We start from the raw sequence: 23,996 nt of genomic DNA, 5'->3' as shown, positions 1-23,996 counted from the left end.
ATACTAGGCTTTTCGTAGGAAAGGCCAAAAGGTGACAAGTATTAGAACTTAGAGACCTACTTAATCCCTCTTATCACTGTGGAATGGGAATAAAGTCCTCCCTATTCCCCAGCAGCGGTAGATTGTGGAGCAATGCGAAATACTGAAGCCCTCAATTATAAAACATTTATTTTTTTTTAATTTTTTTTAACGTTTATTTATTTTTTGAGACAGAGAGAGACAGAGCATGAATGGGGGAGAGGGAGACACAGAATCCGAAACAGGCTCCAGGCTCTGAGCTGTCAGCACAGAGCCCGACGTGGGGCTCGAACTCACAGACCGCGAGATCATGACCTGAGCCGAAGTCGGCCGCTCAACCGACTGAGCCACCTAGACGCCCCAACATTTATTTTTTTTTAATTCAGGTGAAATTCATATAACATAAAGTGAACAATTTAGTGGCAGTTAGTACATTCAGAACATTTTTATCACCCACCAAATGAAAACACTGTACCCCTGAAGCGCTTACTCCCCATTTCTCCTTCCCCTCAACCGCTAACAACCGCCCATCTGCTATTGCTAGGGATTTACCTATTGTAGCGATTTAATATAAATGGAATCATATAATATGTGACTTTTTGTGTCTGGTAAAACATTTGTTTTTAAATGCAGGTCATCGTTTTTGTTGTTTTTTTTTTTTTTTCCGATTTCCTCCTGTTATAACACTGGGAGAGCTGGGATGCTGCAGGAGTGTTAACATCTCTCTAATTATGCCCTCAAAGAAAAACCTTCAGGAATACCTGCTTCACTTCTGCTGCGGGTGGGTTTCTCTTCATGAGACAACTAGCAGTTTAGAATTAAGTTACTTAATTTGCAAGGATAGGAAGAATTCAACTGTACTTCAGGATAGAGGTCAGCCCCCCTTTGGCATCCTTTCCCACCACCTCCAATTTCTGTCATTGTCTAGTGGTCTCAACACCAATTTATCCCATCATCCAAATGAACCTGTAATTGATACTTTGGCATCAGGATAGCTAGAGATTATGTTGCTAGCTAAGCAACAAAGCATAGTCTCCCCCACCCCAGGGAGTTGAATGATACCAGCTGTTGAAGATGAAAATTTGAGAAATACTTTACACTCTCATCTTTTGAGGAGGCTGATCATCCTGCCTCCTCCCTTCTCTCCCCTGTGAAATAGAGGCTGCTCAGGGAGGGCTGTGCGATGCAGACAGCAGAGGCTTGAAATGAGATTCCTCTCTCTCTCTGCCATATGTAACCCAAGATGCATTGTGCAGATGAAACTGGCAGAGAAATAGGGAGCTGGGTGGCAGACAGAGTTCTGAGGGCACCAAAATTCTAGTTAAATCCTTTTGCAGAAGCAAGGAAGCCTGCTGGTCTAATGATGCAGAACCCAAGAATTAAATTGGCATAGAGCTAGTGCTTTCAGAGAACGCAACCTCTGTAAGTCTCTGTTCTGTAGACCCCCTGGGAGTGGGATGAGAGTTAAATACAGGACAAATTATGACTTGCTGCCCTCAGATGGTGATTATCATGTATGGTATTGTGTGCCAAGTATGACTGAAACATCAACTCTCTGCTCCAAAACATCTCTTCCAGGGACCTGAGAATAGCACCTTTATAGTAACTAATCGATTGACAATGTTCAGCACAGTGACAGGGATGGGGTGGGGCATTTTTGTCATTTCCTTCCCTTCTCTCCCTTTCTCCCCCCTTCTTTCATCTCTTCCTATCTCCCTCCCTCCATTAACATGTTTGGAACTTGTTATGTGCCAGACACTGTGCCAAGACCTAAGGATATGAACTAAGACCCTGCCCTCCCTCCCGTTACCTCCTCTCTGCATTATGTTCTCTTGCAGTTGCTGAGAATTATAAGTAGTTGTATGCCGGTCTGCCTCCTGGAGAAGGAAGTAGCTTCTAAAGGCCGGAGTCTTTGCCTTTGACTCTAACATTGCCCTAGCAGAAGTTTATGGAATTGAATCCAGATATGTAAGCAGATAACCGTATAAAATGCGATTAGTGATATTTGAGAGAGTTCTGCACAGAGTGCTGGAAACCACAAAGGGCAGAGTAAACAACTGCCACGGGGAGCCGCAGGGCCTCCCAGACTTGTCATTCGAGCTGCCTTGAAAGATGAGCAGGTGTTTGCCAGACAAACAGGGGTGGGGGCACACAATCTCCAGAGGTCACACCTACATGAATGTGTTTCTTGGGAGGAGACCTGTGATCCTCTAAATCCCACCCTTTCTTTCTTTAAGGAACAGTCAGAAAATAAGTGTTTGATTCACCACTCTCTTTGGATCAAGCCTACGGATAGTGCAGGCATCTCTTCCAGAAAATGAGAAGCCTTATTTCTTCTAGGGGCTAAAGGCCCCTCCCCCACCAAAAAATTCTGTTGAATTCCTTACCTCTAAAATGCCACATGTTTTACTCTTCCTTTTTCATTTTGAAATAAATGTTTAAGAAAATTCTTTTTCTGAGTCGGTTTGAGTGGAGCCAAGATTTCACTTCGATAATCCTTTCACCATTTCAACAAATGTATGCCAAGTGCCTCCACTGCTCTAGAGTTGAGGCTTACAAAGAACAAACAGTGAGACAGTATCTGCTCCCAAGGAGACTAAAGCTGACACGAAACAGGAAGCTAAAGTAGCACAGACATGGTCTCCCTTTCCCATTTACTGTTAAAGCCTAGTCTTCACACACATAGAGTTGGCATTGAAGCTTTTTCAACAGATGACTCCAGTTCTGAACAGAAGTTTAGAGGTCCAAGGAACAATAAAAAGGCTATATCCTTACCACTAGGAATATTTACCAGGAAAAGCAAAAAACATCTGTAGTCTAAACTTTACCAGGTACATATTTTAGGGAGTCTCAGAAAGTCTATTCCATGCAGAAAAATACCCCAAAGTTTTATATTAAGTGTTTGGTTGTATTTTGTGTATGTATGTATGTATGTATGTATTTTTAATTTTTTATTTAAGAGAGAGAGCATGAGCAGGGGAGAGGGGCAGAGGGAGAGAGAGAATCTTAAGCAGGCTCCATGCTCAGCTCCATCCCACAACCCTGGGATCATGACCTGAATCAAAGTCAAGAGTTGGACACTTAACCACCTGAGCCACTCAGGCACCCCCCTGCCAGCCCGCAAATTTGTAATTCTGATTCTTGCACAGACAAGGATGTGGCTTACCAAGGCTTGTCTTTCCCCAGTAGGGAACAACTTAGTTCTTGGGTCAGGTAGTGCCTGTCATAGGTAGGGTTGCTTACTCTGATGCCACCACTGCACAATGCCCTTCTTCTCTTCCCTCTCTTCTCATCATCATCAGCCTACCTGCCCTTAAAAGACAAATTCAAGGGGCACCTGGGTGGCCCAGTTGGTTAGGCATCTGACTTTGGCTCAGGTCATGATCTCGCAGTTCACAAGTTTGAGCCGTGTGTCAGGCTCTGTGCCTTCAGATTCTATGTCTCTCCCTCTCTCTGCCCCTCCCCTGCTCATACTCTCTCTCTCGTTCTCTCTCAAAAATAAACAAACATTAAAAACAGTTTTAAAAAAGACAAATTCAAATCCCAGCTCTTCATAATTCATTCTCTGACACCCCCAACTTCCTGGAAATGATTCATTTTTTTTCTCCAAACTTCACAGCCCATCCTGCCCATATATACATACATACACACACACACACACACACACACACACACACACACACACACACACACACAGAACCTAATGTTTTTTACCTGGTTTACAGTTTTTGGTAAATATGTCATATCTCATATTAAGTGATGATTTCCTTGGAGTCAGTAATATTTTCTTCTATATCTTTATGTCTCACCTCCTCTTCCCTCATCCCAATACCTATCACAATGTAAAGCTAAAATGGACACTCAATAATAATTCACTGAAACAGCATCAGTGGATGGAATTTCAGTCTAGATAAATGAATATCTGCATCTCTTCTGGGTGCCATTATCCATAGCATAAATCCTTAAAGCATTTTTTCCCAAAGTAGGCTCCATGAATAGTACTGTTAAACAGTCCTTAAAATGTCTACGGTTAAGTACTTTTGGAAAATTCTAGTTTAAACAAAGTTAAACAGAATTCTTCACTGTAGGACTTCTCAAATTGTAGGCACTGAGAGGGAGATAAAGTGAATAATGTTTCCCCCATTTATTTGATCACAGAAACCTCGATAATTTTTCTCAAGATGTGTATTAGTTTCCTATTGCTATTGAAACAAATTACCATGAAGTTAGTGGCTGAAAACAATGCACATTTATTATTTTATAGTTCTGGAGGTCAGAGGTCTAAAATGAGGCCATTGGGCAGTGTTCCTTTTGGATGCTCAAGGGGAGAATCCCTTTCCTTGCCTTTTCTAGCTTCTGAGACTGCTGCCTTCCTTAGCCTGTGGTTCCTTCCTGCACCTTCAAGGCCAACAATGTAGTGTAGGGGTGGAAAAATGTTCCCTTTCAGGTTCTCTGCCTGGTTTAATAATGAAATGGACATAAGATAACTTAACAGGAGAACAACAAATTTAATTTCATATGTACAGGAGCCCCCTAAAAATATGAGACTCGGAGTGTCCAAAGCAGGAATCTTCTATACCTCTTAGGCAAACAATAAATTTGTGAAGAATTGACAAAACAAAGAGGTTTGGGGTTGGGGTACTATTTTAGTGAAAAAGTAACAAAGTTTGTTTATTTATCCTCTTGGCCCTGACTTGCCTCTCTGCTAATAAGGATGCCTTCTACCCTCTTGGCACAGGGTGGGTATCTTTCACATAAGAGAGTTATTTCCTGCCTTCAGGGAGAGCACAGGAGAGTTAAGAGTGTCCTTCTTGCACTGCCTGTTTCCCAAGAAACTTTAATTCAAAATAATCAGTATGCCAAAATGGCATATTTTGAGGTGGCATATTCTGCTCCCTTCATTAGAATCTTCCAGTCTTTCTCTGGCCTCTGCTTCTGTCATCACATCTCTTCCTATGACTCCTGACACTCTTGCCTCTCTTGCAAAGGTGGTTGTGATTGCATTGGGCCTGTCTGTAAAATCCAGGATAATCTTCCCATCTCAACATCCTTGGCTAACTCACATCTGCAAAGTCCCTTTGCTAAGAAAGGTAATGTATTGACAGGTTCTAGGGACTAGAAAGGGTCCGTCTCTGGGGGGCTATTACTCTCCTACCTAAGGACATACGTTCTGTAGCAGCATTAAATATTTGGGGGAATAAGCCCTTAATTCCTCAATGGAGATCTGGGTGAAATACCACAACCACCACTTAACAATATTATCTCTAAGGGAAAAATTCATTTTGAGTTGTGATACAAAAAAAATTCACATCTGTTCCACAACCATAGATAAAGTATGAACTCTTTATATAGTAACCACAGCAGTTCTACAATAAAGACCTCTAATAGTCTTCCTGCACAGGAGTCTGCTTAAGCAAATGTCAAAAATGAAATATGAGGTTAATAATGTTGTGAAGACTTATGAAGAGATTGACCATGAGGAAGAGTAATGAAATGAGAGATGAAGAGAAACCTGACCAAGAGATAAAAAAATGACTTGAGGTCTGACATGTCATGTTTAAAAGACTTTGGGAAGAAAGAAACATAAAACTAAACATTGTGCTGTGCGGAGGAAAACAAATAACCTATGGAAAATACTTGATTTCAAATAAGAGGAATGAGAAGACTTTTTCCTTGTCTCAAAAATGTAAACCTTTTCATGTAAAATACAGGCATGAGAGATCTTTGAAATTCCATGTAGAATTATGATCTCAGACATTAGGGAGAAGTGGTATAAGATTGACTAATACCTGCCTCCCTTCACCCCACACAGACAACACTGTCTCATAGGACTGTGAGTTCCTTTAGGGCAGGGACAATGTCTGATTAATCTTTGAGGCCCCAGCCCCAACATGTACTTTGGCATATTGCCATAATGTTTGTTAAACGCCAAGTAGAATAATCGCAGAGATAGTTCCTTCCTGCATATCACAGCACTGATTCATTCGGAGGAAATCATGTTTAAAAAAAAAAAAAAAACTGACAAGAGAAAGGGTGTATTAGAAAAGTGAAATAAGAAGTATATGTTGAGATTTCCAAACGCCATATCTAGAGATTTTCCTCATTCCCAAATTGTTCATTTTACTACAGTAGGTAATTTTCCACCAAAAACCCCCCATACATTATAAGTAGAGAACAACAAAAGCATATTGGGCTTGAGATGTTGGTATTGATTTATGAAATTATTCTTCTATTAAATTGCAAATTGTTACATGTTCTGTGGCTACTGTTGTATACATAATCTCAAGGAATGCCTTGCAAATAATCAAATTGGCAAATATGAATCAAAGCAATCGAAGAATGCTTATAGCCTACTATGTTTTATTTAGAAGGTCAGGAAGAAAAGTGTATTTTTTATATTCTAGTACTGGAGCATTCTGTATCCTGCCTCTGTTAAGATTGTAGATTTACACATTATGATTTGTGTTTCATTTTTGGTTCCCAGTTTGTATAGTTCAGTATTGTACTCTTCATGGGCACTCAGTAAATAGTTGATGAGTTGAATTAAATGGGAAAATATACCAATATGAGCACTTTAAAAGTCAGTGTGGTAAGGTATAAAATGACTAGAGACACATTCTCATAAAGAGTGAATGATATGGATACATTCTCCCAACTCTTGGCTAACATATCCCACTATTAGATGGGTAGATTGTAAAAGACAAATCCATAGGCACAATTTTGCAGTATACAGTAGCAATAGATCCTACAAAAGAAAACATGTAACTGATTTCAGCCAATCCAACAGAGGACATTTGTAAGTCAGGCCCAGAAAATTGCATTCAAAAGCAATATTGTGGCATTCACAGCATTATGACAGCAATAACAAAAAGTAGTGAAGCTTTAAAATATCCAGTTCTTCAGTGATGATGGGATTTAAGATTACCACTAACAAAGTAGTTAAGCTAAGGAAGCAGCTAAGAGATACATAAAAGGAATCTAAATTGAATAAGGAACCACTAATATAGTTTATGTTTTAGAAATAAATGAAAAATGAAAAGTAAAACCATGGGAAATAGGACTAGTTCTCTGAAAGTGGATGGACCTTCCAGTGATTCAAACCTCTTGGATAGACCTGGCCAAATGTAAGTAGAGAGATGACTTTTATGTTGAGATTTTGTTAATTGTCATAGCAATAAATTCAGTAACATTAGGAGAGGGATGGAAGTCATAAATTTAGGAATTTTTAAAGGAAGAGACTTTTGATTGTAACGTTGACAAAAACCATAAGAAAAGTATTCAGTTTCATGTTTCTACTTGAGACTGATGTGATTCCTTTAAAAGAATAAGACCTGGGAAAGGAAGAGGTTGTGAAAAGTGTATTTTAAGTTTAAGGAGATGCTTCATACTGTGACAAAGAAGTAGGGAGAATAAATAGCTTGCTTAGTATAGCCACTGTGCCAGGATAAAGGAGTTTCAGGGCATAGAGGGGACCATGGTCAAAACACGGCTATAAACATGTAGGGGAAAGATGCACAAATGCTTTATGGCAAAATGTTAAAAAACAGCTGATAAGAGCTGTATAAATTACAAAGTTCAAGAACGTGGTTGGTATTTGAAAAACTGTAAGAAAGTTTGGGGAAAAAAAAACATTATGGTATAAAGACAGTTCAGGTGATTACTTATACCAGGTAGGAAGATGGGGGCTACAAGAATCTGTGGGTGTAGCTAGAAAAGCACATGGAATTTAATCTTGCTAAAGGAATAGAACTTAAAATGGAAACTTGTTACATTTGGCCAAGCAGGAGGGTATAAATCTACTTTATATAATAAATTTAAATGTTTAAAAATTTTTGCCTTAGTTTTGTCAGTCCAGCATAATTTTTTTTCCTAATAAACAATGACTGTGAGAGTGAATATTTGCAAAAAATGTTGAACTACTTAGAAAATAATATAAGAACAAAAGAAAACATCATCATGATTATTGTTTTATTTTATAAACCTATTAAAAGAATTATGAGAAATTAGACTATAATGACAACACAAATCTGTGGATATTAGAGAACATTTTGAAACAGAAGAGATAAGATGTGAGAGGTTGTAAATTTGGCAAGGTAGAGGTTTCCTCATTGTTTGGGAATCATGTAGTTTCATCTAGTATAAACACTGACTCTATTAATACTGAAAGGGAAAGCGTCCATGAACTAATCCTACCTTTCCTTTTCAGGTGTGAGGAGTGCAGTAAATCTTTCCCTCTTGGCAGGGGTCAGCAGTTTGATGGAGACTGTAATCCTGTGAATGTGCAGTTCTTATAGACTGTGAAATACAATAATAATTTCAGTGTTTTATTACAGGTATCACTTTGTTTTCCTCTATCTCTTCCATTTTATTACAAATTATATGCATCAACATGATAAAGGTAGTGTGCTTTCTTTCACTGAAGTGGAAGATGCACCACAGAATTGATAATATAGGTGTGGGGCACTTTTTTTTTTTTTTCCAATTTCACAAGCTTGGTGCTCACAGATTGCATGTTGTACTTTTTATTTCAGTAACATTTAACAAAATCATGGCCATGGAGGGAATTAAACTTACACAGAATGTCCATAATGAGACTCTGAGTGCTGTTGTTTCAGGTACGATACAGAGTGCCTACTCTGAGTGGCACATTAAAGAGACGAAAGCCATCTTTTCCTTATTGCTTTTAATGTACAGAAATGCTTGGATTTAACTATAAATTACTTGTACAATGACCTCAACTGTCTGGGATACAGCAAAGCAAAGGCAGCTAAAACAGATATCATTCATTCTCCAAACTCCTAGGGGAGCTTCTTAGGCTTTTGCTTGGCACCTAGTGATTCTTTCTGTACATACAATTCTATCCTTCTTGATTATCTGATCTCCTATTGCACAGGCACAAGAAGCATAAATTTAAAAGAAGGAATTATGAGAAAAAGACTCACCGACCTAATAAGAAGTGACAGTTAAACACGTGAAAGAAGGAGGCAGAATACTTATTTTATTTATTTATTTTTTAATGTTTTTATTTATTTTTGAAGGAGAGAGAGAGACAGAGCATGAGTGGGGGAGGGGCAGAGAGAGAGGGAGACAGAATCCGAAGCAGGCTCCAGGCTCTAGGCTCTGAGCTGTCAGCACAGAGCCCGACGTGGGGCTCAAACTCACAGACCACGAGATCATGACCCCAGCTGAAGTCAGACACTCAACTGGCTGAGCCACCCAGGCGCCCCCAGAATACTTATTTTAAAATAGGCACAAAAATGTTTTAAGGCAGAAGGGCATTGACAGGAACAGACCATCTTGAATATTCCCTTAAGATATCATGTTATTACATCTAAGCCTAATAATAATGGCCCCGAGACTCCAAGAACAGTTTACATTCTATTCAGTGTATAATTTATTATCGAAAAATTTCTGTTCAAAATACTTTTATTTTAAAAAAATTTGATACTGAGAGGGGTAACATTTGGTTAACCTCATCCTTCAATTATACCATATAAATAAGAATTATCACAATATATTGCATTCAGTAAGTCCTAAAATACATCTATTTTTACTACTAGTGATTAGAACATTTTGATTTTAAACTCCCATTTCAGTTTTTCCCCCCAAGTTCTTTCAAATGACTTACATGGAAGCCAACAGTGATTGGATTAATCCCCACCTTCCTTGGCAGAGATGTAAAGGATCTGTGTATACTAATGCAATGTTGCTGTTGATTTCCTGGGTGTTATGTGTTTTTCTTTTCTTTTCTTTTATCTGGAGCAGAGTTTCTCTCCCTTAAAAATAGCTTGTTTGGATGTTGTAAACTTTTCTCTTTGGGAGAGTAGAAGTCAAAATTAGGATAAACGAGAGCTTTGGTAGACATTCTGCATTATGCCTTCACTGAACTACTTTCTCCTTTTTACCCCTGCTCAACAACACAGACCCTCTGGCCAGTATGACTTTCCAGTATGTGAGAGTCTGGCCCCACAGTAATTTTCTGTGACTCATGTTATGAAGGCTTTACTACATCCCTAAGGGAGGTTACAAAGAAGTCTGTTAGACCTTCTTAGTTTCTTATTTTATTTTTTTAGGAAATATTTTTCTTTTTTCCTGGATTATGTGACTCCCTTGACAACATTATGTCTCCTCATTAGAAATCACAGTTTTACTTTGCTGTGTGGCGCATCTGCACAGTTCTGTGATTATAAAGTTGATTCCTCAAGTATCTCTTGTTCAGGGGCGCCAGGGTGGCTCAGTCAGTTGAGTGTCTGACTTCAGCTCAGGTCATGATCTCACGGTCCGTGAGTTCGAGCCCCGTGTCCAGCTCTGTGCTGAGAGCTCAGAGCCGGAGCCTGCTTCGGATTCTCTGTCTCCCTCTCTCTCTGCCCCTCCCCTGCTCATGCTCTGTCTCTCTCTGTCTCAAAGATAAAGAAAAACATTTTAAAAAAATTTAAAAAAAGTATCTCTTGTCCAAACCCCAAATAAACCAGATTTCATTTTAAGCTATCATTTCTGTGAATCATGAGAAATTTTGTGGCCCAATGGCCATGAACCTCAAACAGAAGATAGGAGAAGGCACCTTCTCCAGAGCGAATTTGTGTTATCATAGGTCTCTGACATTAGAAGTTAGCTCTAGCATTTAATCAGGGAAGAAACAGATGCATAATGATCTATCTCATTCCTACCCTCCTGCAATACAGCAAGATATTATCTGTCTGTCCCTTAGATGTGGTAGAAGGTAGTATTTAATACGGAAATAGGGAAAAATAGTACTCATTGAACTACTTTGCACATGTGAAGAAATAGACACATAAAACTTTCAAGAGCAGAGCTCTCTGTGTGTACTTACTGGGAGCTTATCATCTACTTTGTGCCAGGCACTGTTACTTCACAAGTAACTTTTTTCTTAGAGCTATGGCCATGTCCTTTACAGTGCCTGTAGGATAGAACAAAAAAATGTGACCCTTCTCCATGCTGACTTTTTTTTTAAAGGCAGAATAGAATATTTATACCCTTAAAGTTGAAGGGAAAAATAAAAGGCATGGAAAAAATAATATACTTTACAATGAGAACAAATATTAATCTTACATCAGTAGTTTTTGTTTTGATGGTCGGTGATTTAAATTTATTAAAACCTGAGCAGCCATAGATCACTTATGTTCGGTCAAAAGTTTCCTGTGTTTTTCATTCATCAAGTGGATTCTTTTGTATTTTTTCAGCTTCTGGGTTTTTGTTTGTGCTTTCTTGGGCTCCTTTTCACCTCTTTCAGAGCAGAGTGGCAGTTTGGGGAGGTCAGTCCCTACAGCTTGATGTATAACAGGCTAAACAAATCCTGAAGAAAGTTGTCCCCAGTCACAGATGCTCCTGCTAAATTACACTGTCACAGGAAGATGATCTGAACACACAGCCACTTGAATGAGTTGTCACCCCCAAAGATTTGTATCACGGTAGCAAAGTGAAAGAAGAAGTGCTACCATCTTGTGACAAATGTTGTTTAAATTTTGTTCCATGTTTTTAGCAATACCTTAATTTAGGTCTTGAGGAACAGGCTTGGCTAGAGAGAACGTAACATTTTCTTATGCTCTTAGTTTGAAATCCAATCAGTATTCAAGGACTTCTCCCTAAGGACTTTGCAAGTTTCCTTTCAGGGAGAAGCATTCTCCTACCTGAGCTTCCAAGAACAGATTTCACAACACTTGGAGTAAATTTAAAGATCCCAAGTTGGGAGTAGTGACTCTTTTCCATACGCTAGACCACCATAACATAGAAATATTCTTTTGTTCCCATTCATCATTTGGGAATAAAAAGGGATCTTGTTTTTATATACGTTTTTGAAGAAAAGAAACATTCGGAAGTCTATTTACCAAATTCATTATAGTAGAACAGTTTCACTTGTATCTTGATGATTGTTATGGCTTCTTGTTTAGCCATTTAGATACAATATTTGTAAGTTATCCCATTTTGGGATAGAAGGTTCTAAAAGAATAGCCAGCCCCCAGAGAGCTCCTGTCCGTTACAGTACACTGGTGATAAATGGAATCAATTTATTCTTGGTGGCTTTTTAATTAACCTAGAACTTAATTTTATATGAAATAGTTCAACACATTGAAATTTTCATTAATCATCAGCTGGGACCCCAGAAGCTGAGCAGAATAGAAAGAGAAATAATGGATATCTCTAAGATACTGTCAAACTCAACATTGTTAATTCTACTAAGCATAGTGGGAGCATAGATTACTCTACACAAGCCCAGTAAGTTACCTTAGAATCAAAGTCACCCAGAAGTTTTTGAATATGCTGACACGAGTTTCACTGATGCTTTAAGAAGCCACATTCAGCTGCTTATCAGATATCATTGCCAAGAACAGGGGGTTGAAAAGAGGCTTACTGTGCTGTAGCTTTTATGTATTCTACTGCCTCCCAGAATTTTAAACATAAAATTAGTGAGAAATTAACAAAGGCTGCATTGTAGTATTTTCTTAAAATATGCCTTATTTTTAAGGGAAGTTTTAGTTTTTATAGCAAAATTGAGCAGAAAGTGCAGAGTTCCCATATCTTTCCTGCCCCTACAGTGCAGTATTTAACTTTAAAATTTTACTTTTATGAAGATCACAACTGTATTGAGAAATAACACACATAACAGATTTACCTTTTTAAGGCATATGGTTCTGTTTTTAGTATATTCATGGAGTTGTGTGACCACCACCACTGTAATTTCAGAATTAAAACTTACTTTAAAATGATGAAATTAAAATACCATTTAGAGAATTTAAAGAAGACAAAAAATATATATATCCCAAACTCACCATTCTAACCAAACATTTGTCATCTTTTGGTAAATTATATTTTAGTTTTTTTTAAAACATTCAGATATTTTTACAAAGGATGATAATGTTCTACGCAATTATTTTTAAATTTTCTGGTGAGGGTTGCCTGGGTGGCTCAGTCGGTTAAGCATCCAACTCTAGATTTCAGCTTAGGCCCTGATGCACAGTTTGTGAGTTTGAACCCTTCAGGTTCTGCACTAGTGGTGTAGAGTCTGCTTGGTATTCTCTCTCTCTCTCTCTCTCTCTCTCTCTCTCTCTCTCTCTCTCTAAGTAAAAACCAAAAACCAAAACAACTTACAGCAATTTTCTCCTGCGAGTAGATGGCTCTGTCTCTTTAAGGCTGCTCACAGTGTGATGAGGTGTGCTGTGATTTTTACTGCTGTGTGTACACATGAAATTATTCATGTGAAGAAAATAACTTCATGGCTATGTATGCTGTGATGTGATGCTTTCTATTAAGCTATCTTGGTATTTGAACATTCCAGAGCACTGTTAAAGCTTTATGCTTATGGTCATTAGTAGCAGGTAGACAGACATTTTTTATTCTTTCATGCTAGGATGTTGAAACAATAAAATATTAAATAATGAGGCTGGTATGTTCTTAGATGCTGCTCTCGCCTCGGTCTAATGGCAGCCTCAGCACTGGGTGTTGTGAAGGAGTGACTCAGCTAGTATCATTGGGGGTGCTGAGCAGCGAGTGTATAAAAGTGAACAGCAAGAGAAAGATGGTCAGTGAAAACATAGGCATGACCATGAACACATTTACAGATGAAATTTCACAAGTGGCCAAAAGTTGTGTGGAAAGATGTTCTGGGATATGAATGGAAACATTTCTTTTAGAATCAGATTAAGAACTTTTGAAAAACATTGATAATGTTATGTGCAATAAAAGATGTGAGAAATGGGGTACTCATAAGCTATGAGAGTATAATTGATCAATCCTTTAAGAGGATAATTTGATAGCATTTACTTACTTTATTTGAGGGGGAGGGCAGAGGGGGAGAGAGAGAGAGAGAGAGAGAGAGAGAGAGAGAGAGAGAGAGATTGATTGATTTTAAGAGAGAGAGAGAATCCATGCTCAGTGTGGAACCTGATGCGGGGCCCAGTCCCATGATCCCAGGATCATGATCTGAGCCAAAATTAAGAGTCGGACACTCAACCAAGCCACCCAGGCACCCCATTTGATAGCATTTATTAATATTTAAAGTATCTGTCCTCTTTAATTGAAGAATAGCATTCTTAAGAATTTTGCAAAAGTAATAGCATTATATATAAAAATACATATGCCAAATTATTCATTGAAGCCATATTTGCAATAACAAGAAACAATCTGCTGCCTGCAATGGGAAAATTGACTAAATAAATCATGGTTCAGACAGCCATTAAAAAGGACAAGGTGTGTGTGTGTGTGTGTGTGTGTGTGTATGCTGTCCAGTGTAGATGTGCATGATACACTTTTATGTGAAAAAATGAAAATATTGTAATCTCTCTCTTATTTAAAAAAAGAGATACATCTGTTCATGTGTTAGAAAACTGGGGTTGGGAGATATTTTGCCTTTTATTTTAGATTATTTTTTTTTCAACTGTGACTGGATTATGAATGATTTTTACTTTTTCCTGTGTCTTTCAAACCCCACATTTGAAAAATGAAGTGACATTCTTAAGGTTTACAAAGATGAAAAGATACAGCAGTTGGAGCTAGGCTCCAAGTAGAAGTTCTTAAGGAACTAGCTTTAATGAATAGGTAAAAATGGTTTCTAATTAGTATATCAGCAGTTTATATGGAAAAAAGATGTTCCTAAAATATGTGGAAATAGTTTTTACTCAGGCTAAATCTTTTACAATTTTTATTTTTTTCTAACCGCAAAAGTAAAATATTATGAAACACTTTGAAAATAAATATTATAAAGAACATAAATAATTTATAATTCTGTCAACTGGAGGTAATAGTAGACTAAGCCTTAAAATCTCATTTATACTATCATTTTGAAATTTCAAAAAGAATTTATTTTCACTACAAGAGTCCACTTCACCCTAATTGCCTAACTGATGAATTAGTGGGGAGATACATATGATCTTAATGAAGTTTCCTGAATGTTTCCTATAGAAAATTAGCCTCTGTAATATTGCACATTGTAATAAGAGTTAAAAGAGAAGGATAAAAATGCTGAAGGGTAGGAGCACTCGGCTGGCTGAGCCAGTTAAGCATCCAACTCTTTTTTCTTGGCTCAGGTATTGATCTCATGGTTCCTCAGATTGAGACTCTGTACTGACAGCATGGAGCCTGCTCGGGACTCTCTCTCTCTTTGACCCTCCCCTGTTCATGCTTTTTCTCTCTCTCAAAATAGATAAACTTTTGTTTTGTAATGCTGAAGGGTAAAAAGAAGGATAGGAGGGCAGATGAGTATCACAATCAAATCCTCAATTTCCCGTTATTAAAAGAAGGGAATAGAAATGTCTGTGATCAAACCAGTCGGTAAGGACATTTCTCTTTGTTTCTCCCTCCTGCTGACTGGGGCTAGTAGCCAACCAGTAATCATTGAGGGCTGGAAAGGACCATCACTGAGCTGGAGTACTTGTGTTATTTGGTACCTGGGAGTAATTCTCTGAGGGACTCAAATCCTCACAGACTTCTCATACTTGAAGGAGGAGCGATTGGGTTACAAAATTAACCACCCTGAGCTTCTCATCCCTGGCAGCAGTCCCTGGGTGCTCTGTCATTACCAATCCATGGCTTATAGGAGGGTCTGGTCAGTAGCTTCTTAAGGTCCCTTTGTCTTTTCACCCCCAAGTCCAATATTGTGTGTTGAACTGTGCTCCTAGAGGCTGTAGCATTGAGTGGTTTCTAACTTCTCAGCACTTTACTATGCCACCTTCACCTTAAGGAATGGCTACGTAATTTCTGGGGTCCAGTGCAAAATGAGAATTTGAGGACCCTTGTTAGAAAAAAAACTAAGAATTTTAAAACAGTAAAAGCAAAACATTAGAACAAGCATAGGGCTCTTTGGGACTGCACGGGTTGCATTCCCATGACACTGCTCTGCTCACCTTAGCTTCACCTCCTGACCCAGAGGTACCCTATTACCAAGAGAGGGTACATAGGTAGTATCCTCAGTTCTCCTTTCTCCCTTTTTTGAGATCATCTAGTACTTAACTCCATATAGGGCTACAGACCTTCTAATTCTTGAAACAAAACTGCCCTTTCAGGGGCACCTGGGTGGCTCAGTCAGTTAGGCATCCTACTTTGGCTCAGGTCATGATCTTGCAGTTCATGAGTTTTAGCCCCATGTGAGGCTCTGTGCTGACAGCTCAGAGCCTGGAGCCTGCTTCAGATTCTGTGTCTCCCTCTCTCTGCCCCTCCCCACTTGCACACTGTCTCTCTCTCTCTCAAGAATAAATAAATGTTTAAAAATTAAAAAAAAAAAAACCTGCCCTTTGAGAATGAAGGACAGGTGTGGTAGGGAAGGAAAAATTACTCTTCCCACTATTCTCCTTAGTTCTCTACTTGGGGTTCTGTAAATTGGACTGACAAAAGACAGATTAATGAGAGAAAAACTAGTTTTGTAATGTGTGCATTAAACTTAGAATGAGAGTACTCAGAGATAATAACTTCAAGGGATAGTTAAAATTTGGTCTTATATACCATCTTAGCAAAGGGACAATAAATACTTAGAGAAGTGACAGGACAAAGGAAAAGGACTTTGAATTTCTAGTGGTGGCAAATGTGAGAGGGAAAATATATGGGGAAACTACTGACAGATAAAAGCTAGTTAGTAAGGTTTGTTACTTAGATTCTTCTGGTGCTGTCTCCCGGCTGATAAGGGTCTAAGTTGTCTCCAGTCATTAACTTTTGTCCTTCCTGGTAGAGAGGGGAGGGAGAATACCTTTGTAAATGTATGTCCTGCTTCTAGGCAGATAAGGGGATGGCAGAGAGCTCTTCTTGTATCTGCTTCTCAGTTGCCTTCAGCTCAAAATAACCTTATGCTAAAGTGGCTTGTTCTCAACTGGCACATCCTGCTATCCAACAGTGTCCTCTCTGGACAGATGCAGCCCCATGAGCCCATGATTCAAAACCTTGTGTATATTAAAAAAAAACAAACTGCCTCTCCTTCAGGTGGTCACAGCCCTATGCTGGAGCAGCTAGCCTGGCACTTGAAGAATGGCAGGCAAGCTGGGTTTCATTCACCTCTGACATGCTTGGCTGGGCATCCTCATGCAGGCAAGAGCCTGTATAATCCTACAAGGTCACCTTGCCTAGGCAACAACCTGGCTGGTCTTTACACAGAGTGGCAAAAGTGATAAGCTAGAATGTCCTTTCTTAATATGATAATCCAAATCCCTTGATTTGTGGTCCTTAAGTACCTGGGCTTCTCTGGTTTACATCTAGGCTGTAGCTCTTTGCCCTTTTGTTGTTGTTGTTGTTGTTGTTTTTGCTCATATATATTTAAAATTGCTTTTCTTTTGATTCAAAATGGTCTATCATTGGGATTTGGCAGTCCATCTCCCTAGCTTCACTGAATGAGCTGTTTTAGTGGTAGGCAAACAGATCCATTAGACTCTTCTTCCATCATTCTGTTCTAAGTTGGTGAGATTTTAGGTCTTACTTCTAAGTGAGAGGATACATGTTTAAAACAAGGATGATACATATTGAAACAAGGAAAAATTTCAGTGAAATATAAAAAGAGAAAAAGGAATCATTATAATCCTCATAGTCTTTTGTAATTACTGGCTAGCCTTACCTGCGAGTAAGCCAGGGAAAGGTGAGGATTGAGGTAAATGAAGTCAGGTTCTTAAGGTTTTTTTTTTTTTTTTAACTGGGTGCTGACATTAAAAATTAAAAGGACATTAGATTTCCTTCCTTTCCCACACCCACCAAAAATAAATAATGCACACACCAAGAGTTATGGGAGATGGAATCTGTTCATATTGGTCTTTGGAAACCCTGTATTTTTTCCTACCATGAAATTATAGTAGGGTAGCTGAAGAGCCATGTTGAGTTGCTATACAACTGTCTCACCTTGTATTCAGACCACAGTAGTGCCAAAGAATGGTTTGAAATGGGACAGAGACTATGGGGATATACTTTGCAAGAGCCAAAATCATACAGAACAGACGACTAAGCCCCCATGTACTTTTCTAAACTCTTTTGTAACCTATGTAAATGTTTTGTTTGTATGCATGTTTGTGTGTGAGTATAAGCATGGATATGTTTTGAATGAGTAAGGTGTGTGTGTGTGTGTGTGTGTGTGTGTGTTGGGAAAAGGGATGGAAATTAAGAGTCCAGGACTCATTATAGAAATAAAATACTTTATTTACTAGCTTAGATCCTCAGATTTGTTTCAGATTTATTTGCTACTTCTGATGGCAAAAATTCAGGATCTACAGTTTTGAAACAGATTCCAGTACTCCCATGGCTCAGTATTGTACCTATGAACTTCCATGTGAGATATTCTGTATGATCAGATTTACATACAAAGATATATGAGATGTGTGCTTGCTGTCTACATAAATACAGAATTCATAGGAATATGAGATTGTCACCACTGAAAATATTTAAAGCAGATTGGAAGATGTTTTCTTTGGTTTATATTTGAAAGAAAAATTTCCTTTTACTCTCTCATATTGCTTTATTCCTGATAAAAGAACTGGTTCTCTAGGTTAGTGCAAATTAATATGTGCTTATCTTGCTAGTCAGGATATAAGCTTGTCCACAAAGAGCAGTACCCAAAATAACAGTAACTTGAAGACATTAGAAACTTATTTCTCTCTCATAACAGCTTAGAGGTAGATAGACACTTTGGGGGCAGTATGGTGGCTCTACTCCATAATGAAATCTGGGACCTAAGTTCTTCTCCTTGTTGCTTGGCCAGCCCTAGTATGTATTCTCTACCCATTTAAGCACACAACGTGGAGGTTGACTATATCCCATTATCTAGAACTTAAGTACTTTTTTGCAGATAGCCAGATACCCAGTTAAAAGTGGAGTTCAGCATTTTGTTGAAAAGAGGGAGAATGGATACTGGGGCATAGCTGTCCATCTCTGTCACACTTATCTTTGAATCATGTTCTGCTCATCACCTTTTGAACCTAGAGCGTAAATGTTGTATGACATAATTAGCTTATTAAGAAGTTAGATGCAGGAGTGCCTGGGTGGCTCAGTCGGTTGAGCCAGGTCATGATTTTGGCTCAGATCATGATCTCACAGTTCGTGGGATCAAGCCCTTAGTCGGGCTTCACACTGACAGCCTGGCGTCTGCTTGGGATTTTCTCTCTCCCTCTCTGTGCCCCACTCCCACTCGTGCTCTCTCAAAATAAATAAATAAACTTAAAAAAATCTCACTGTAATTGCAAGTGGTTTCTGTTACCACCAATCAGTTTTGACCAGCGGCTGTCAGTGGTACTGTATTAAGAAAGATTGTAGGGCTGTATTTACACTGAGCAGAAAAATAATTACATGATCAATAAGTGATACCTGCCCTTGGCACAGAGTGGGAGAATAATGTCATGTGTCATCTATCCTTTGTCTTAATTCAGGGAACAGCTCCTATAAAGTCATCGATTTTATCAGATGTAGTGCTATTAGAGATATTTTTATTTTTTCCCTAGTGATTCATTCTACTGCCACCAAGCAAGGGTCTAAAATGGGGGATGGGTTGGGACTTTATGTATAATGGAAATACCACGTAACTAGTAGAAAGGATGGTTTAATTGAGCAATTGAAATAAATTTTCAGAACTCTCAGGTAAACCTGAGGGTGCCAAGTAAGCCACCATTATGTGATCATATTCAGGGAAGAAAGGGTGAGAAATAGATTGGTAAGAATCAGTTAATTTTCTCCTTGCTCTGAACTTGTTTAAGTGACTTAATTAGTAACTTAAAATACAGTATATGTACTTCCTTATTTTGCTTTATCTTTCTGTGTATCTTCTCTCTTTAACTAGAGCACTTGAGAAACAAGTCTAAACGTGACACCTCTCCTGGTTTCTGACAGTCTCTATCACGTCTTACACAAAGAGGGAATGCAGTAGATATTTGTTGATTGCTGGACTGCATGGTGATCTAGTTAGCAATTTTTTTTTTATTCAAGGAGTTTTATCACTGCATAAGCATTACTATCCTCGATCTATCTTTCGGACGTTGAGGTTGAAGGTGACTAAGTGACTTGTACCATTCTTCCGGTGGTTCTGAATGCATTATTGATTAGTAGCAGAACTGACTAAATGGCAGTGAAGGATTTTCTTCCCCTCTTTTACCTGTGTCATTTTGGCAGGAGAAGCGAAGGACAATATTCAATCTTCTCCAAGAGCTGCATGATAAATAATTGCAGAATAAATTAATATACTCTTCTAGATGAGAGCAAAACAAGAGGCCAGATCTGGCTGCCCTGATTTTGCTTTCCTTGTTCAGCTCATGGCGGGAGTCATCCTTGTTCTTGGTTCAGGTCCCAGCTCCTCCCTTGCTTGTCTGTAACTGTGGGTGAGTCATGGCACCCTTGCTGGCCCTCCTTTTTCCAGTTGTAAAAGAGAGATGAGTCTCTACCAGATGATGACTTAAAGTGCCTCTGACTTCTGGAATGGAAGACCCTCTGGAAACACAGAGCATTGCTGTTGCTATGCTCTTTGCATGATAACTAATTCATCTTCTCTTCTCCCCTCAACCACATTTCCTGCTGAGGTAAGTAATGTGGAGTGGGTTTTTGTTTTTTTTCCCCTCAGCTTTTATTTCCTTTTGTGTATGTCTGGCCTCGTAAATGTGGTGAATAAATGCTATTATTATAACCCTTTTTGACAGCTCTGTAATTTAATTGTAATTCACTCTGAGCATCTTTTTAAGACAATGATGTGTATTGAAGATGCAGCTGTTCCAATCTCCTCTGCTAAACTGACAGGAATTGTTGCAGTCATAGTCCCAGCAACTGTGGGAACTTCCGATCTATTCAAAGCCAAATATAGGGATATACTCTGTGTGTGTGTGTGTGTGTGTGGCCACTCTGTGTACCCAGTTTGGCAAAAGTGGTAGGTGGCATTTAGAGAGAAGCATCATTTGAAATTGGTGTTTGCATAAATATGTAAAATATTCCCAATTGGAAAAACTCTTGGATTTGTTTTCTGTGGTGAGCTAAGCTATATACCTTCTGTTAATGTTAAGAGGTCATCTCTGTGTTAACCTGAAGTTGATTCCTTGCCAGCACTGACTGGGCATTATTAGAATCCCATCGGCCATCAGCTATTGTATTAGTTTGTTAGGGCTCCATAAGAGAGCACCCATGTACTGGGTGACTTATACAACAGAAACTCAGGGAATAAAGAAACAAACTAAATAAGGAAATGATTATCTCACAGTTCTGGAAACTAGCAGTCCAAATCAAGGAGTTGGCGGGGTTGAGTCCTTCTGAGGTCTGTGAGAGAGAATCTGCTTCACTCCTCTCTCCTAGGTTCTGGTAGCCTCAGGTGTTCTTAGGCTAGTACGTGGTGTTCTGTGTCTTCAGACTGTCTTTTGTGTGTGTGTGTGTGTGTGTGTGTGTGTGTGTGTGTGTGTGTGTTTCTGTCCAGATTTTCCCTTTTTATAAGGACATTAGTTACATAGATTAGGGCCCGCCCTAATGATTTCATTTTAACTTGATTACTTCTGTAAGGACCCTATCTCTGAATAAGAGTCACATTTTGAGGTGCTAGGTGTTAGGACTCCAAGGTATTCTGGAAGGGACAAAATTCAATTCATAACAGTTGTCTACTTGAACATGCAAGAATTTTCTTATGATGGCTACAAATAATTTGTTCTCTACAAGGATTTTGGATGATTGCAGGAAGATTCTCCCTGGAATTATTTGTTTTATAATGATACTGTTCCTTTCATTTACTTTGGACAATAACACAGAGCAATTAAATCTACCATCTTTCTTGATATTTGGCCAAATAGTTGCATTGGAGCCTGGTCTGCCTTTTGACCTTCACTGTCCTAAATACAACTTACTGATATTATGAAAAAGATACAATATCAGGTCACTTCAGAACTATCTAACTGGTAGATGGTGTGAAGATGAATTCATCTAGTTGAACATGAATAACATGAGTCTCCCCCCCAACTCCAGCTCTCTGCCCCCCCCCCTTCACCCACACTTGGACTCCCTGTTTCAGGCAGGAGTTTGAATATGATTCAAGAAGATGCTCCTGGTATCAGAAAATTCCTTCATTTGAGGATTCTGGTGGGCTAGACCATAGTTGGCTATGAAACAAATTTGAAAGCAGTATCTAAGATTAAGGGAAAAAAATGGAGATAGCTAGATGTAATAGAAATAACAGTGAACTGGATATTAGGAAAACAGACTTTGATCAAGTTTCTGCAGTTAACTAGCATAATCTTGGACAAAGATACTCACCTCTCTATCTCTCAGATACCTTCCTGCTTAAAGTCCTGTGATTCCAGGGCTACTACAGCATAAGAAGAGGTAAGAAGAACATAAGAAGATTTAGATCACTGCTTAAATTTTGTGTTTGGTGAAATCTTAAGAGGTGCTGGGTCTGAGATTCAGCATAATCTGTAAAAACGTAAATGACCGTTAAGTGCACTGTTAAGTGCACTGAAGCTTGCAGTATGATAACACTACAGGAAAGTAAAATGAGGAGGGAAGTAAAATTAGGGCTGTTTGGTTGTAAGAATGATGAGAAAGGAGACCAAAAGATTACATTTGAGTAAAGAAGAAAAAAAAAAAGAAGTAAAAGCTCTCAGAAACCTACCTATAGGTGGGGCAGGCAGCCACTTGTCTGGAGGACCTCGTCCACTCTAGCACTTTGATCTGCAGCCACGCCCATATCTTTGTCAAAGCTCAGGAGTATTTCTGTAGCCACAGACTTGCTCATCAGCTCAAATATCCTAAACATGCAAGAAACAAGGAGTAGTAAGATTGAAGGCTTCCTTTCCTTTCTAGGAGATTAGCACAGGGATCTAATTAGGAGTCTGTGTGATTTCTAGTCTCTGCTCTTATGACCAATTCCTGACTCTCCACTAACCAGCTCTTCAACTTCACTCTCCTCTCTAAGAAATTAGATGGTGGGGTTTTAGTTAGTATATGCCTAAGGGAAAGTTGTTCCTATTTGAAGGAGTCAGCCTGCTGGAACCTGTGGGAAGAAGGGCATGAGGCTCTCTGCAGTTCTTGATGTGCTGTGTGAGTAATACAGGATGTTGATTTCAAGGACCATCTGGAATGAAGACAAACCAATAAATTCATTTCAGTGAACTAGTAATTTTTTTTATAAGCCTGCCTTTTGATTCTCTTTTTGGAATCCCATTCTTTGAATTTAGGATCTTTGCAGAAGGAGTTGGGTTGGCTGTAAGGCCTGATAATTCATTTATTAAATACTGACTACAGGGGCACCTGGGAGGCTCAGTTGGTTAAGCGTCTGACTCTTGGTTTTTAGTCAGGTCATGATCTCATGGGTTCATGGGATCGAGCCTTGAGTTGGGCTCAGTGCTAACAGCTTGGAGACTGCCTGGGATTCTCTCTCTCTCCCTCTCTCTCTCTCTCTCTGCCTCTGCCCTGCTCATGCATGTGTGCAAGCTCTCTCTCTAAATAAATAAAATAAACTTAAAAAAAAACACTGACTAGGAGCACTTTGGTGGATCAGGCGGCGATTAAGTGACTGGCTTTGCCTCAGGTCATGATCTCACATTTCACGAATTTAAGCCCCTCATCGAGCTCTGTGCTGACAGCTCAGAGCCTGGGGCCTGCTTCAGATTCTATGTCTCCCTCTTTCTCTGCTCCTTCCCTGCTCAGGTTCTGTCTCTGTCTTTGTCTCTGTCTCTGTCTCTCTCTCTAAATAAATAAATAAATAAATAAACATTTAAAAATATTTTTAAAAAATACTGACTAGAACAAATAGTAGTTATGGCATGCTGTGACATGCCTGTATTATACATTTGAACAAAGGATTCTGTGAGCCTTAGTTCTACTAGGGAAGCATGGTCCTTGCAAGTTCTGCTTGGGGGAGGTGAGGTGAGAACTCATGGTTCGTGGGTTCAAGCCCCACATCAGGCTCTGTGCTGACAGTGTGGAGCCTGCTTGGGATTCTCTCTCTCTCTCTGCCCCTCTCCCACTCGTGTTCTTTCTCTGTCTCTCAAAATAAACTTAAAAAAAAAAAAGACACTGAAAGTTTTTTATTTGAGATGTAA

The 23,996-nt window shown here is 39.0% G+C and overlaps 2 protein-coding genes across 13 annotated transcripts in view; both read left to right on the top strand.

Annotated features, from left to right (window-relative positions):
* Positions 1-5,108, top strand: part of CEP135 (centrosomal protein 135) — a 237,798-nt gene extending 232,690 nt beyond the window's left edge. For both annotated transcript variants that reach the window (XR_006217005.1, XR_006217004.1), the window contains 2 exons: positions 1,857-1,986; positions 5,007-5,108. The gene's annotated coding sequence lies outside the window, so the exon portion shown is untranslated. The remainder of the gene's footprint in view (positions 1-1,856; positions 1,987-5,006) is intronic.
* The window catches only part of CRACD (capping protein inhibiting regulator of actin dynamics), a 139,610-nt gene that overhangs the window by 4,498 nt on the left and 111,116 nt on the right, over positions 1-23,996 (top strand). Inside the window, exons 1-4 of one of the 11 annotated variants that reach the window (XM_042984479.1) lie at positions 1,915-1,986; positions 7,038-7,142; positions 8,225-8,351; positions 8,550-8,633. The exons of 1 other annotated variant lie outside the window; for it this stretch is intronic. In XM_042984479.1, coding sequence (XP_042840413.1) covers positions 8,567-8,633 — 67 coding nt within the window. In that variant the 5' untranslated portion in view covers positions 1,915-1,986; positions 7,038-7,142; positions 8,225-8,351; positions 8,550-8,566. Of the gene's footprint in view, positions 1-1,914; positions 1,987-7,025; positions 7,143-8,224; positions 8,352-8,549; positions 8,634-23,996 lie in introns of those variants that run through there. 9 more of the 11 variants (XM_042984480.1, XM_042984482.1, XM_042984481.1 and 6 more) reach the window with 9 other exon arrangements.

The sequence above is a fragment of the Panthera tigris genome, chromosome B1, assembly GCF_018350195.1.
Source record: "Panthera tigris isolate Pti1 chromosome B1, P.tigris_Pti1_mat1.1, whole genome shotgun sequence".
NCBI classification, from domain to species: domain Eukaryota; kingdom Metazoa; phylum Chordata; class Mammalia; order Carnivora; family Felidae; genus Panthera; species Panthera tigris.
The sequence above is the reverse complement of the archived record's forward strand: the minus strand, read 5'-3'. Positions and strand labels throughout refer to the sequence as shown.